Source organism: Mastigoproctus giganteus, chromosome 8 (assembly GCF_048544385.1).
Source record: "Mastigoproctus giganteus isolate SK-2022 chromosome 8, ASM4854438v1, whole genome shotgun sequence".
Classification (NCBI taxonomy): Eukaryota; Metazoa; Arthropoda; class Arachnida; order Uropygi; family Thelyphonidae; genus Mastigoproctus; species Mastigoproctus giganteus.
Window position 1 is genome coordinate 130,175,607 of NC_143582.1, and position 16,291 is coordinate 130,191,897.

A 16,291-nucleotide genomic window follows, 5' to 3' on the forward strand; every position below is an offset into this window, starting at 1 on the left:
TTATAACCTATAGTACTTAGTACCGTGCTTGGGTTGGAGGTTGAGAAGACGAAAGAAGATATTTGTTGATATTGGACTTGAACTTCTGTAGATTGTAATTTTCAGGAAATATGTATGAAGGAAGGTTGTTCCAGAAAACGGCAGTAGAATGAATAAACGAGGAAGATGAAAAGTTGGTTCTGTGGGTTTGAAGTTGGACAGTAAATGGATGTTGGCTGGTGGCGGCACGTGTTCGGACTGTTTTGAAAGAGAGAGCGGGAATTATAGAAGCCAATTCAGAAGAACAGTGCCCATGGAAGTATCTGTAGAAGAGGCATGCAGCAGAAACAGTGCGTCTATGAGACAGCGAGTGGAGAGACTCTGTTAGAGATGAATCATTAATTAACCTAACTGCCCTCTTCTGAATGGAATCAAGAAGCCTGAGAGAGGTTTTGGGGGCACTACCCCAGATGTGGGAACAATATTCCATGGCAGGGCGGATTTGCGATTTATACAGAGTGAGCAGCTGTTTGGGAGAAAAGTAACGCCGAGAGCGAAAGAGAAAACCAAGTTTTTTAGATGCAGAGGAAGCAATATTTGTAATGTGCTTGTGCCAAGAGAGATTAGAAGTCAGGGTAATCCCCAAAAGAGATATATCATTTTGCCTAGAAATCGGAATGTCACTAAAGATAAGCATAGGAGCAGAAGAATCCTTTTTGCGAGATATAAGACAAGATTGAGTTTTAGAAGGGTTGAAATCAACTAAGTTGTCTTTGCCCCACTGGAGGATTACCTGAAGATCGGCATTTAAGGAATTGGCAGCAGATTTTCGAGAACTTGAAGCTGATTGAGCTGGACAAGGTTTCTCAAAATGGAAAGTTGAATGCAATGTGCTATCATCGGCAAAACTATGGATAGGATTTCCAGTCAATGGAAGAAGGTCATTGATATACAAGAGGAAAAGAGTGGGGGAAAGAACTGAACCTTGGGGGACACCGGCATTAGTGGAGAAGTTAGAAGACAGAGAGCCATCTACCATCACCCTCAGTGAGCGATCAGAGAGAAAACTGGATAACCAATTACTAAAAACAGTTGGCAAACCATAAGATGGAAGCTTGTTTAGAAGACCTTTATGCCAAACACGATCAAAAGCCTTTGAGATGTCAAGAGCAACTACTTGTGTTTCACCGAACTTTTCCATTGAATTAGTCCATAAATGGGTAACATAAGCCAGAATATCACCAGTGGATCGACACTGACGGAATCCATACTGGCGATCGTTGATCAGACGGAAGGTTTCTAAGTAGTTTAAGAGTTGGCGGTTAATTGATTTCTCCATTACTTTAGAAAGAGTAGAAGTAATTGCAATGGGACGATAATTGGATGGGAGGGATTTGTCTCCCTTTTTAGGAACTGGCTGGATATGAGCAAATTTCCAAGCAGAAGGAAAAACACCTTTGGAATAAGAAAGTGAAAAAAGGCGGCAAAGAATAGGAGTAAGTTCAGGAGCACAGGTTTTGAGAACAAGTGGAGAAATACCATCAGGACCTGGAGCTTTCTTAGCATCAAGATTCATCAAAATCCTTCTGATATCCTTTTGACGGAAGACCACAGGAGGCATTGAATGGAGCATGTTAGGAATGGTGGGAGGTGTTTTACCAAGATCATTAATACATGAGCTCAAAGAAAAATGGGATGCTAGCAGGTCAGCTTTATCCTTGGCTGAAGTGACAACAGAACCATCTGGTTTGGACAGAGGTGGGAGCAGAGATGGGCAAAAGTTGCGGCCAATAGCTTTGGCAAGAGACCAGAATGCTCGGCTACCATTAGGGCAAGAAGCAAGTTTTCTACTCTTAGCCTGTTCAAACTCTAGTTTGGACTGATTAATAACTGCTTTACAATTGTTGCGAGCTTTGGTGTAGGCAGAAAATGAAACTGAAGAATTAGAAACAAGCCAATTACGATATGCAACATTCTTCTCTTGGACAGCCTTAGCACATTTATTGGAAAACCAAGGTTTAGATAAAGGACGAGATTTTAAAGTGGAGTGTGGGATAAAGGATTCCATTCCTGCAAGAATAATTTCACTGACACGATCTGAGCAAACGTTGACATCAGAAGTTTTGAAACAGTAATCAGACCAAGGAAAAGAAGAAAAGAAGTCTCGCAGGTCATCCCATTTTGCATTCTTGTAATGCCAAACAATACGAGGTTGGGAATAGCCATGAGATAAAGGTTCCATTGGAGAAGAGGCAATCACCAAGTTGTGATCTGAAGTGCCTAAAGGACCTCTCACTTCAACCTTGTACTTAGAAGGGTTGTTTGTGAGAAAAAGATCAAGCGTATTGGCTGTATGATTAGGATTGTCCGGTATTCTTGTAGGTAAATGAACAATCTGTGCTAGGTCATTAGTAATTGCAAAAGCCTCAGCATCTCGACCTGCTGGGTCGGTGTGACTAGAAAACGGAAGCCAGCTGGTGTTGTGAACATTAAAATCACCAAGGAAAATTACCTCACTTTTAGGAAAGTTGGACTGGAGAAAGTCAAGTTGCAAAGAGAGGAAGTCAAAGAGCTCCAAGTGATTAGTGGAGTTGGGAGAACGGTAGAGACAACAGATGAATTTGACACAATGAGGTAGAGAGATTTTAAGCCAGAGAAGATCAAAGAGAGGAGATTCCAAATTGCCAAGTCTCTGACAGGGAATATCAGAACGGACATATGCACAAGTACCTCCTTTGAGGCGAAAGGAATCATACAGCAAATAATTTGGACATCTGAGATGAGCAGTAGTTGAATCAACTGATAACTGAGATTCAGTCAGAAAAAGTACATGGGGTTTGGAAGACTGCAAGTGGAAATGGACATCGTTGAGATTAGAATTGAGACCACGTATATTTGTGAAATGAATTAGGAAGTCCTTGGGAGGTTTAGTTCTTTTCGCAGATAAGCTAGTTCTATTATTTTGACAATTCATGGTGTATTCAATAGTAAGAAAAAGTGGGTGGGACATGCTGTATGAAGTAATGAAATTTTTGGATATGGCGTACATGTGGTAAGAATATACCCAGATCCTTGACATAACGTGGCCTCGACAATGCTCCCCGCATACACACTACTCGGACTCCCTCCAGTCACTATCTGGCAGAGTAGAGGTAGCAAGATTATACACTAGCTGATCCGGAAGCTTCCTAGACAGTTACCAATAGGTTCAGTCCGGTGTACTAACTAGCGGCCGGCCTGCGAACACCGTTTTAGAGCTGTACCCTCGAAATGTAAGGAATATTGGATCTCGCCACAACATTCATCATAACCTCAAAAATCATCAATCATACTGCATGATGGAAGAGATAGGGAAGGGTTGGCCGGAACTTAGCTCTAGAGACTAAACATGGGTTCCACCACTTCAAGCCTCCAATAAGCAAAGTCGTGGTATTTCACCGGTTGATGAGAGTCATCTACCACCTAGTACTGCCTATTAACATAGAGGGGCGGCATTCCTCCATGTGGTGTGGGTGCCACACCTCGACCCCTGCTTACGTTGGTTCACACCTGGGTGGTCACCCACCATGTACTTGTGCATGAAGGTTATACCCAGGATTACTAACAGTCCCACCATCGTGAAGGTGCAAGCAGAGGATTTGGCTGTCATAGACCGTCCGGACTTCGCCGAAATTGGGTCCACTTTGACTTGAGTGTCACCCGAATATCAGTTCCATCAGCATTTTAGACTCCCAGGTAGCAAGAACAGCTTGTCTGGCATATCTGAGAGAATGTCTGTGACAACCTCAAGGACCAAAACTGAGCTTTGCTTAGTGTCGGAAGAATAGAAAGCAGTTGCATGTCCATATGCCTCATTTCCCATTCCAAAGAATCCACAGGTGTTCAATTTTTCTATGAAATGTGTTTAAAGAAGACTCATTAGTAAGGGAGGGGATATGATTATCCTCCCAATTTTTCCATTGAATATCGAGGGATGTGTTAGATCATAAAAGCAACTGATCCAAGTGCTATCACTCAAGGGAGGTAAACTGAATAATGTCAAAAGGATATTTTCATGTAGCTGAATAGCAACAACATGAAAACAAAATATACAATAGCACTGGACATTTTTTGGAACGGGGCAGCATTTACTCATTTACATCCAGGGGCTTTACGTTTTGGCACAGCACAAACTGAATTATCTAGGCTATTAACTAGGAAGTATTAACTAGATTCTGGGTTTCGGCAGGCAAATTTAGTGTCCCCTTTTGTCATACTGGGGAAGGGAGAATCACTCTTTGTCATGCATTCCAGCCTAATCACTCACGAGCTTACTTTCAATCTGGATTTGTCTCCATTAAGACTGCCTGAATTAGTGTTTGCCATACTGGCAGCCTGCCTGGTAGACTGTATCATGTATTACATGGAACACAGAATAAGAAAAGTGCATAGTTTGTTCATATCCAACCGTGTTGTCTATACATCTCCAGAAATTTGATCAGAAATGAAAAACATCGACTTCCCGCTAAAAAAATTTTCATGTATCGTACTTTACAAAAAAATTGTCAACCCTATCGAGGATAAGACTGAACTTCCATAAAGAAGAAATAACAGGATAACTAATAATGCTATATCAATAAACAAAAGTAATTTAATCAAGAAAACTCACCAACTTTAGAAAACCACTGCTCGACAAAATTAATAGAACAAAATGTTTCTCATGAATATTTTATTGTGAACAATGTTGCCAAAGGCAAATATCTGATATAATATGCATCCTAGCTTGCAATTTCTGAGTATCCAGAAATTGCAGAAATCGATCAACTGCCTTAGAGCCATATATTATGCAAATTATTCACACCTATAAAAACACTTTATCTTTCAAGCTAAATTTCCAGTACTCAGGATGGCAAATCACCATCATTTAGATGATTCTTTCAGATGGTGAGCCACTGGATGATCTGAAGCCAGACAGTCACAGGCGAAGGTGGCACGTTGGCTTAATATGTCATGCAGAGTCACTTCGACACTATAGAAGCAGTTTCAGGAGATAGGAATCATTACAAGAGCTGGCCAAGGTTGCCTGAGGGCTATGTCAACCAGAACAGATCACTAACTGGCTCTGAAAGACAGAACCCTACGATGTCCTGTCATCAACTGTCTCTTGAGATTGCTGTGGCCACAGGTGAAAACATTTCCAACCAGATTGTGTTGAGGAGGCTTAATTCAAGTAGACTCTATGCTAGGAAGCCAGCAGTTTATATCCCATTAATCCCAAACCACCACAGAGCTTGTCAAAACTGGTGCCATGAACATGTAACTTGGAGCCCTGACAAATGGGGGAACAGTTCTGTTCTCTGATGAGTCTCATTTTAGCCTACAAACAGATTCTAGACATTATATTATTTGGAGACAATGAGGAATGTGGTATCGTCCCTCCAACATTGGAGAAAGGGACACTTACGGTGGAGGTGATATTCTCATATGGGGTGGAATAATGATTAACTGCCACACCCCCTTCATGTTTTTGATAGGTGTACCATAAATGTGCAGAGGTACTGAGAACAGATCCTCAAAATTTTTAGTGGAGCGATTGGCCCAGATTTTATTTTCATGCATGGCAACGCCATCGTACACTGAGCTCAAGTGGTGGAGGAATATCCTGAAACTGAAGATATCCAATGACCAACATGGCCAACACAATCACCAGACTTAAATGTGATCGAACTCATGTGAGATGCTCTTGACCACTGCATTGCATGCCAACAGCCAACTCCTCAGTCACTTGGTGAACTAAGGTCTGCACTGGTGGAAGAATGGGATTTGTTGCCACAGAATCTTATAGACACTTTTATATTGATCATGGTTCACTGCTGTCAGGCCTGTTAGCCATTGCAGGGGATAATATGGCATACTGATGTCATGTGACCATATTTTTAAGCATCTTGTATGAACTTCTGTAATATGACCGTTTTGGTAATTCTTATTCAACCACTGTAAACGTCCCTTATACCTGTCCGAAGTTTCATCTGGCTCCTCATTTCAATGTTATTTTATGGTACACCACCATACCAAATTTTGTCCCACTTCATTGCAAGCTGCATGAGTTACACCATGTTTTCTACATGTTCTGTTAATTTTGTAGAGCAGTGTATATAACCCTCCCTGCAAAAGTGTCATGTCACTTACCTCAAGTATTTGAATAACTTCCCGTACTTTCTGATTTTGTAATTCTCCAGAACAAGGTATTTCTTTGATTTCTTCTTGTTTCTTTTGCAATTCAGACAATGTGTACTCATGCTCCTTTTCTAAAACCTTTCTTCTTTCATCCACTTCATGCATTTTCTGCAACGTAAAATCTCATAATTGTGGAAGTACCTCATAACATATAAATAGAGAGAAATACAAGACTTACGATCATGAATGCAGTATGATACATTTGTGTTCAATCATTGGGGGCTTTTAAAATATTGCAAGAAACTGCAAGTTTTTATTTATTTTTATTTTTAATAGCAGTCACAAAGCTGACTGGTACTTTTCTTTCATAGAAGACTTAATTTTCTATTCAGAAGTGAGAGAAAGAGAGACAGAAAGCAAATGCAATAAAAAGGCATATACACACACATCTCTCTTTTAATATCTAAAAAGAATTTAATGGCAACAAAAATTACATACAGTCTAATTCATTATAGCAACCTCTAGGGGAATTAGAAAAACATTATATTGATAGTGAAGGACAAAGAACAGTTTTAACATTTAATGTAATTCTATTAATGCAATATAGTATAATCTAATTCAAAATATGTAACCACAATCTTCTGTCATTTCAAGTAACTCTTCTTTTAAAATAAATTCAACTTCACAATATTAGACAAAAAAATGAAGTTGATTAATTTGAAAATCACATACATACAGGAATTACTGTATGTACAGAATCTATATACATGAGAACATACATACGTACACATATATCAAGGCCTAACCTCAGACAGATGGGGGACTGGTTTCAGACAACAAAAGAATCAGTCGAAATGTGCTGTTTCGGTGGCAGAGCATGTTTCAAAACAAAATTATGAAGGTGCACTTACACAGGAAAAAAAAACATCGTAGAAGTTCTAATCATTAATAATTGTCCTTCAACAAAACTTCTTGCTCAATCACCATAGGTTCGACTTCAGGTTCCATTACATCTGCAATGGGCTGCTTTTCTTTTGTGCATATCCCAAAACATGCCATTTCCACATCCACTTCAACATAGCTATCAAAACATATAAGTTTAGGCATGATATACATTTCAAAAGTTTCTTCACTACTGTTTGGCTGTTCTTCACAATTCACAGAGGAAGAAGCATGCAAAGCTTCATCCATTGTATCATTCAAAGTGATGAATCCAGCACATTTGGAGCAGTTACCAATCACATTTTCTTCAACCTCATCGTACATGCAAAAATAAATAAACTGCCTACAGCACATCAATTTCACAATGTTTTGCTTTCAAGGCAGCACAATTTTGTTTAATGGTATTCTTACACAGTTTTTCTTAAATCATGGATTACAACTTAAGTGGTTGATAAACTGATGTCATATTAGGTAGCAAGTATTCAACAGTGACTGCACAGAGGCTATTCACTTGGCAATGAGGAGTGCAGTTATCCACAAACAGAAAAATTTTTCTATTTTCACCACTTACCTTGAAATCTAAGCCTCTGATCCATTCTTTATGGATTTTTGATGCTTGATATAGCTGGCAATATCTTCAAACCTTTAAAGCAGGGGTTCCCAACCTTTTTTACCTGCTGACCCCTTTAAAAAATGCATTTTTTCCTCATCAAACCCTCATCCAAAAAAACACATTTTAATTTTAATGGATGACAAGAAAAACCTGTTAATAATAGTTTATTATTTATTTTAAAATATAAAATAATAATAATACATAGGTGAGTAACAACAGTTTGCAATTACTTACCAGTTTCTTTAGTAAAAATTATTATTTGGTTTATTACTGCCATTTTAGTTTCATAAAATCACAGCCCAGTACATATCCATTTTAACAATTAATGCTAACGAGACAGTTATGGCTAATGGTTCAATAAAGCTGTGAGGTGTCTGGGCTCAAATTACTTAATTTGATTCTTACATCTCCACATTCTCATATATTCAGCCTGTTCTTATTTCTCCGAGTAAATTATTAATATGACTTGTAAATTCAGCTTCCACTAAATAAGAACTAGAGAAAGTTAACAAAAGTGGTTTTGCCATAGTTTGTAACTTAGGATATTTATTTTGTGTATCTTCATTATTCCAATTGGATATGTAACCCATTAGTTTGGAATAAGATCTGACCTCCAAATCTTCTGTCATTTCTGTCATTTAAAATAAATTCAACTTCAGACACATCACAATCAAATAACTGTATGATCCATTCTGGTACAATCATATTATGGGGATCTTGAAATTGAATAACAGACTTCTTTCAGTGTCTTCAATTGGAACGTGCACAATGGCAAACCATTGTCTGAAATTGTATATTATTCCATAATTGACAGATTAGCAAAGTAGAGAAAAATCTCTTTGATTTAAAGTGGATATAAATAGGTCCATTTTGTATCAAAACTTAAGAATAATTGTCCAAACTTGAATTATACTCATATCTCTGCCTTGTCTTGTTTGGATATCATTAAACTTTGAATATATATATATATACACTAAGTGATCACTGAATTATGACTACCCTCATGAAAACTGAATGTTACCGGTTGACCACATAAGGTATGAGAGTGTGCAGTTAGTCGACCTACATAACATAGATAAGGTGTCAGTGATTCAGTAGGTAGTAAAATTCCAAGCGTGATGGGTAAAAGGAAGGATTTATCAGACTTTAATAAAGGACAGATTGTGGGAGCTCGACAAGCTGGTGCTGCGATTTCCCAAATGGCTGAATTGGTGGGGTGTTCGAGAGCTGCTGTAGTTAATGTGTACTAGGACTGGCATCAAAATAGTCAAACAACGACCCGACGGAAAAACTGCAAAGATCAGCGAAAGGTTGAAGTTAAAAGAGGTGAGCGCCGGGTCCGACAACTCATACAGGCAAACAGGCACAGCACTGTTCAATAGAACATGGGCCAACCCGAAAGAAGGAACATAGAATGCATAGAATTGCATAGAATTTAAAAACTGTTGAGGCCACTATAGTCACCTTTACGAAAGCAAAAGCCTTTCCCTTTACCCTTGCATGTAAAAGACCCACTAGGCTGCCACCCGGGGGGGGGGGGGTCTTTTACATGCAAGATTCTTGATACATTAAGAATCACTGCTGAATACCAGATCAAGAGTATTGCTTCCTCTTGTTGCCTCTCTAACATGCTGCTGTAGAAAACAGTCATTCTAGAAATCCACAAAAGTCTTGCCAGTGTATGAGTAATCATCTGGAAAGTTAAAATCTCATATTATGAGACATTCTGATTTGCTGGCTCACTCTATTTCTGTGTATAGATAGCTGTTTGTTATACTCATCACAGTCATTAGGCCTATGTTGTTGTGTTAGCCTGTGGAATCTCACTGCTGAGCAAAGGCCTCCCTAACTTTCTCCATTCTTCTCGGTTCAATGCTACTCTTGTCCATGTGGGACCCATAAGGGATTTAACTCATCTCTTCACCTAGTTTTCTGTCTTCCTCTTTCTTTTTCCTTCTCTTGATAACTAAACAGTTGTGAGCTTATCCCACAAGTCCTCTTGTTTTCTGGCGAGATATCCTGCCCAAGTCCATTTTAAGGACTTGGATGTCTTGATGACATCGATTTTAGTTCTTTGTCTGATAGAAGTAGATTTTATTCTGTCTTTTTTGATTATACCCAGCATCCCCTTTTTTCCATTGCTCGTTGGCACGTTTTAAGTTTAATTACTTATTTTGCTGTCAAAAACCATATTTGGGCTGCATATATTAGATATATGATTATGTTGTATAAATTTATTTTTAGGCTGATAGGCAAATCTCCTTCCATCCATTGTTTCATACTCCAACAACTTCTCCAAGAGTCGTTGATTCTGGATTCAATTTCTTTGTCCATTCTGGTGAAGGATATTATTTGGCCTAGATATTTGAACTGCTCTTTGTAGTTTAGTGTTTTGAATCTGATGTTGATGGGTGAGGCTACATGGTTGGTCATTATTTTTATTTTGTTGCAGTTAATGTTTAAGCCAATTTCTTTGCTTTTGATCTTTGATCATTTGTTCCAATTGGACTGCTTTTGAAGAAGGGGAGCTATGTCATCTGCAAAAAGGAGGTTGGTTAATTGCCTGCCTAAGATGTTTATGCCATGTTTATGTTTATGTATGAATACCATCTCTATTACTGAAGTGAAGAGCTTTAGTCCTGTTTACTCTAGCTTGATGGTTGCATTGCTGTAGATATTTTGGAGTAATCTGATGTAATTCCTTGATTTTGCAAAATTATCATAAGAGGTTGGTGTTCAATTGGGTCAAATGCCCTTTGGAAGTCAAATGCCTTTTGGAAGGTTATGTGAAGCAGCAGGTTATATTCTTGATACTTTTCGATGACCTGATTAATGGTGTGGAGATGATCAATGATTGAGAAGTTTTTCCTGAACCCTGCTTGATCATACAGTTGATTCTCATCAAATTGATTGGAAATTCTGTTTTGGATGATTCTAATGAATATTTTGATTACAGACTTATTGGTCTGTAATTATTTATATCTCCCAAAAATGCCTTACCATTTTTTCTCATTTTTCATCTGTCTTATTGCCTGTTCTATTTCATTGTGTGTGTGTGTGTGTGTGTGTGTGTGTGTGTGTGTGTGTGTGTGTGTGTGTGTGTGTGTGTGTGTGTGTGTGTGTGTGTGTGTGCGCGTGCGTGCGTGTGTTATGGGGATTTAACAGCACATAAGCTGCTGTGGCTATAATGCACCTATTCACAGGAAAATGTTAAAAACAAAATTAGGCTTAAACCACTTGGTTGTGTTTAGAATTTATCATATAAACCAATTATTTTCAGATAAGAGAAAAGCTCGTTGATGTTTGCAACATCTCCAATAATATGTTGTAATGTCATTGGTTCTCGTAGATTTCTCAGGAAAAACAGGACGGATGATCTGTCCTGGTGAAAGTGAGGGCAGTCAATCAGAATATGCTTGACTGTTAAATTTTCTGAACAGTATGGACACTGAGGAGGATCTTTGCCTTTGATCAGATGGAGGTGGATCAGATATGTGTGTTCGATTCATGCAAGTACCACTTCTTCTCTTCGCACTGTTTTGGTGCTAGAGTGCCAACGCTTTGGATCGTGTTTCAACTGGTAGAGTTTATTATTGGTTTGGGTGTGCCATAGCTCTTTCCACTGCACGAGGCATGCTGTTTGTATGATGTGACTGTAGTCAGAGGCTGGAACTGTAATGGAAGTTAAATCAAAAGTTGATGGATTTTTAGCAGTTTGATCAGCAAGTTCGTTCCCCTTTATTCCCAAATGTGCTGGGATCCAGCAAAAGAGCACTGATTGATGACATTCTTCAATTTGTAATAGGAGTCTTCTGATTTGATTTAACATGGGGTGAACAGTGTAGGAGGAGTAATTGAGCTGAGAGAGTCCGTATATACAATGTATTTTAGAGATGGGTATAAATTCAGGTTATCTAAAGCTAATTTTATTGCTTGGAGTTCTGCAGAGAAGCTGCTATACTCAGGTGGAAGGGCAGCCGAAATGATAGTAGAGGGAAATACTGCCACTGTTCCAATGGCTGAATGTGATTTGGAGCCATCAATATATATTGGCATAAAATTTCTGAATATGGCTTGCATGGAGTTATTTCACATTGAGTGTCGTTAGACGATTCTTTTCCCACTTGTGAAGATAAGTATCGAAAGATAACTGCGGAGGGGGAGTCCAAGGCAGTTGGGAGTAATTCATTAATTGTCGCCTGCTGAAAATAAGAACATTCCAACTCTGCATTAATTCATTAAAGCGTAAGCCTGCTGGTCTTATTTTATGGGTTTATTTCTATAGAGGTTTTGTAGTGGTAGATTAAAGAGGTATGGCTCAATAGGATGCTAACAACAACTTTGTATTCGAGCTGCAAACTTAAGAAATAGTGTTTTCCTGCGGAGGCAAAGAGGGGGGCTCATGAGCTTCAATATATAAACTATGGGTAGGAGAAGTCCTGAAAGCACCAAGGGCAATCTTCGATGCACTATGCTGTATAGGTTCCAGCCAGCAGAGTGTACTCTTTTGGGCAGAATCATAGATTGGAGCACCATAAATCAAACGGGATCTGATCAATGCTCTATATAGGAGAAGCAAAGATGTACGGTCTGCTCCCCAAGACAGTGCAGATAAAGCTTTTAGTATATTCATCTTTCTGAGGCAGGTAGTACGCACAAATTTAATGTGCACAAAGAAATTTAACTTCCTGTCAAGGATTAATTCCAAGAATCTGACATTGTCAGTCACTGGAATGGTAGAGTTTGATATCGAAGTTCAGGATCTGTATGTAATTTACATTGATTGTAAAAGTGAATTGCAAAGGTTTTTTGCTATGACAGATGATAGCCATTACACGCTGCCCACCTTTGGACTTTATTCAGGGATATCTGTAATTGCTGTTCAATGGATCTCATTTTCTTAGAATGGCAAAAAATAGAGAGATCATTAGCGTAAAGGTAGGTCTGAACAGTATTTGTAAGTTCTTTTGTGATGGAATCGATTTGAAGGGCAAAAAGGGTTGCACTCAGTACAGTGTGGAATGCCTTCTTCCTGTAAAAATGTCATAGAAAGCGAGTTGTGGTATTGAACTTGGAACGAATGGTTCTGGAGGAAGTTCCTGATGAATATAGGCAGGTTGCCTCGTAGACCAAGAGCATGGAGGTCACTGAGAATGCCATGATGCCAAGTAGTGTCAAACACCTTCTCTATGTCTATGGAAACCATAACAAGGTGTTCATTTTTTACAAAGGCATTACGAATTGCAGACTCAGCTTTGATCATGAGATCTAAGGAGGATCTGTTCTGGCGAAATCCATGCTGATTATTACTCAGAAGATGTTGCATTTCTATGATCCAAACAAGTCGATTATGGATTATTTTTTCAAGTAACTTGCCAAGGCAACTGGAGAAGGAAATTGGTCTGTAACTGTGCGGACTGGTAGGATCTTTTCCAGGTTTCAAAAAGGCCAGAACTGTTGCACGGTGCCAAGAGGTGGGGTAAAGGTTTTCAAGAAAGATTCGGTTATAGAAGACCAGCAGTATTTTTAAATTTTTTTCTTCAAGATGTCGTAACATGATATAATATATTCCGCCTGGCCCAGAGACACTATTGTGTGTTGTTTTGATAGCATATAGTAGTTCAGAATATCGAAGTGGCTGATTATATGGAAGGAGTACAGAGGTTCGAAAGTTGATGGATCATTGTTCAAACATGGTCTTAATTTTCTGGAAATCCAGAGAGTAAGCTGATGCCGCTTAAACTTGGGTAAAGGTTGTGCCTAAGGCATTTGCAATGTCCTCAGGAGCAGAGAGCTCTTGTCCATTCCACAAAAGAACTGGGGAAGGGATGGTTGGAAGTTTGCCCGAAATCTGCCTAATTTTCTTCCATTTTAACCTGGAATTAGTGTTTTTGTTTACGGTAGAGGCAAACCGAATCCAGGAATTCTTTTTGGCTTGTCTTTGTGTGAGACGTGCTTTTGCTCTTAGTTTCCTATAGTTAATAAGATTAACCGTGGTTGGAGATCTATGAAAAGCATTCCACGCTTTATTCTTTAGCTTCTTTGTTTTTGTGCATTCTTCATTCCACCAATAATTATGGTGGCGTCAGGAAGGAGGATTCGACAATGGAATTGAGTATTTAGCTGCAGATAATAGATGTGACGTGATATAATCTGTGGCTTCATCTATCAGCTACGTTCGTATAAATTTCACATCCAGACTGATAGCTGATTGAAATTTGACCCAGTTGGCTTGAGAGAATTTCCATTTCCTACAGGGTTGTGATAATGGTAGTTGGATAGTGAGCGGCTTGCAAACGATTGGAAAATGGTCACTTCCCATGGGATCATCCAGAGCAGACCATTCCATGATTGGAAACAGAATCGGGGAGCATATTGATAGATTGATTGCAGCAATTTGTCCAGTTGGTAACTGTATGTGAGTGGGTGCACCAGTATTAAGAACAGTAAGGGTTTGCTTCTCCAGAAAGGTTTCAATTAATCAGCCATATCTATCTAATTTAGTCGATCCCCATAAGGGGTGGTGGCCAGTGAAATCCCCCAAGAGACAGACAGGGGAAGGTAACTGCATTAGAAGATTTTCAAGATCTTGGTTGGAGAAGGTGACTTGGTAGGAGATAGATTGATACTAGTGTTAATGCAATCTGGGCTATCAAACGTATGGCAACAACTTAACTTTCAGTTTGCAAAACAATTTGTTTGGTCAGGATCTTTGTACTGACCAAAATGGCCACGCCCCACACCGCATTTGAAGTATTACGATCTTGTCGATAGATGGAATAGTTCCTTATGTTGGTAGAAATTTGAGACGTTAGGCAGGTTTCTTGTAGACAGAAACCAACTGGAGAGTAGTGGCTAATTAAGACTTGAATATCATTAAGGTAGTTACGATATCCTCTATAATTCCATTGTAGAATGTAAGGCATTACTGGTGTTTAGTAGAAGCTGTATCTGACTGTTTCTTTAATGTGGTTGGCTTATGGCATTCAGGCTTTGGTTTGTCTTTTTTTGAGAAGAATGGCCGACTTGTGTCCATATCTTCTTCCACATATAATTCTAGGATTGGGTCTTCTTGTCTGGATGAGTCAATTGTATCCATAGACGTTTCTTGGATATTCTTTTTTAAATTTGAGCTTCGATTATTCAATGTAGAAGCAATCATTGAGGGAGGAGAATGAGATGTAGTTAGTACTGTAAGTACAGTATTACTTGCCTGGTTCAACTGTTTTGGGCTATTGGACCGTTGCTGAAAGAGAACAGTCCGAGCCCAGTCAAAGATTGAGGTGTTTGAAGGGACTGCAACATCAGTTTGGGTGGCCACTGATTGATATTTTTGCCCAGTATTGGCATACATACGTTTATTCATACTGGGAGCAATTAATTTCAGTGCTTCTTGAAAGCTTACTTTATTTTCGATCTTATATTTAACAATTTTCTTTTCAGTTTTCCATCTAGCACATGTCCTTGAATAAGCAGGATGTTTCCTTTACAGTTGGGGCAAGTCATTTCTTTTGCCAAGCAGTCACTTTGGGTGTGGTCAGAGGACCCACAATTAGGACAAACTTGGTTTCCTCTACATGCCGTTTGAGAGTGGCCATACTTTTGGCACTTAAAACATCTCGATGGGTTAGGAATGTATAGACTAATGCGGCAAAGTAGATAGCCTGCTGTTATCGATGGTGGTAGATTTGGCGTGTTAAAGGTTAGGATAATATTCCTTGGAAGTGTGAGTGTATTTTCTCTTTTACCCATAATTCTTTTCACAGCAATGACATTTTGACCTTGAAGCTCTTGTGTTATCTCCTCCTCTGTGACATTCAATAGATCCCAGCTAGATATAACACCCTTAGATGTATTTAAGGTTGCATGGAGAGAAACTTTTACTGGAATTCCAGCAAAGCTTGTAAGTTTTAGCAGTTTCTCTGAATGTTTATGGTTCATTGTTTCCACGAGAAGATCCCCTGATTGCAGTCTCTTGACTGTCTTAGGAGATTCTGCCAAACTTTCCAGGTGTTTCTGGATGAGAAACGGAGAGAGTTTACTGAGAAGCTGATCTGCAAGAGAGTGCATTATAAGAAATGCAGGACAATCTGTCAATGAGGAAGTGGTTTTCAACCTCTTGGATTGCAACGTGTTATGCTCAATGTCTAACTCTGACCGAGAGCTTTTCGACTCTAGAGGCGGAAATGCATTTTGATCCATGTTTGCTCCTTTTGGCCCTAGGCAGATAAGCTTTTCTGCCAAGGTATCCAGCCCCACCACGGGGAGGCAGGAGCAGTGCCCAGTGTGACCAAGCATAAAGTAGTAAGTGTTAGTAATAGAAATATGAAAAATAAAGAAAGTTAGTTTTTCTTTCTTGCTCTGTACAAGTACTTTTGTAACAGTAGTTGATATTAAATAAATAAAAATCTTAAGGGTAGGAACTTAAAAGAGCTATAAATCGCTTTTGGATAATCGCACTTTAAGCACAGAGAAAATGCTTGATCACAATTACTTGGCACCCGGGACCTCACTGTTGTAATTTCTGGAATATTACCCTCTGCAGGATTATGTAATTGGATATCTTCACTTAAGTTTACCTTCAGGTTGCTGGTAAAAAGT

General features: G+C 39.0%; 1 protein-coding gene across 1 annotated transcript in view; it reads right to left on the reverse strand.

Moving 5' to 3' along the window:
- The window catches only part of LOC150081819 (RIMS-binding protein 2-like), a 1,020,459-nt gene that overhangs the window by 886,506 nt on the left and 117,662 nt on the right, over window positions 1-16,291 (reverse strand). Inside the window, exon 4 of the mRNA XM_090380329.1 lies at window positions 6,148-6,303. Within this exon, the coding sequence (XP_090236455.1) occupies window positions 6,148-6,303 (156 nt within the window). The remainder of the gene's footprint in view (window positions 1-6,147; window positions 6,304-16,291) is intronic.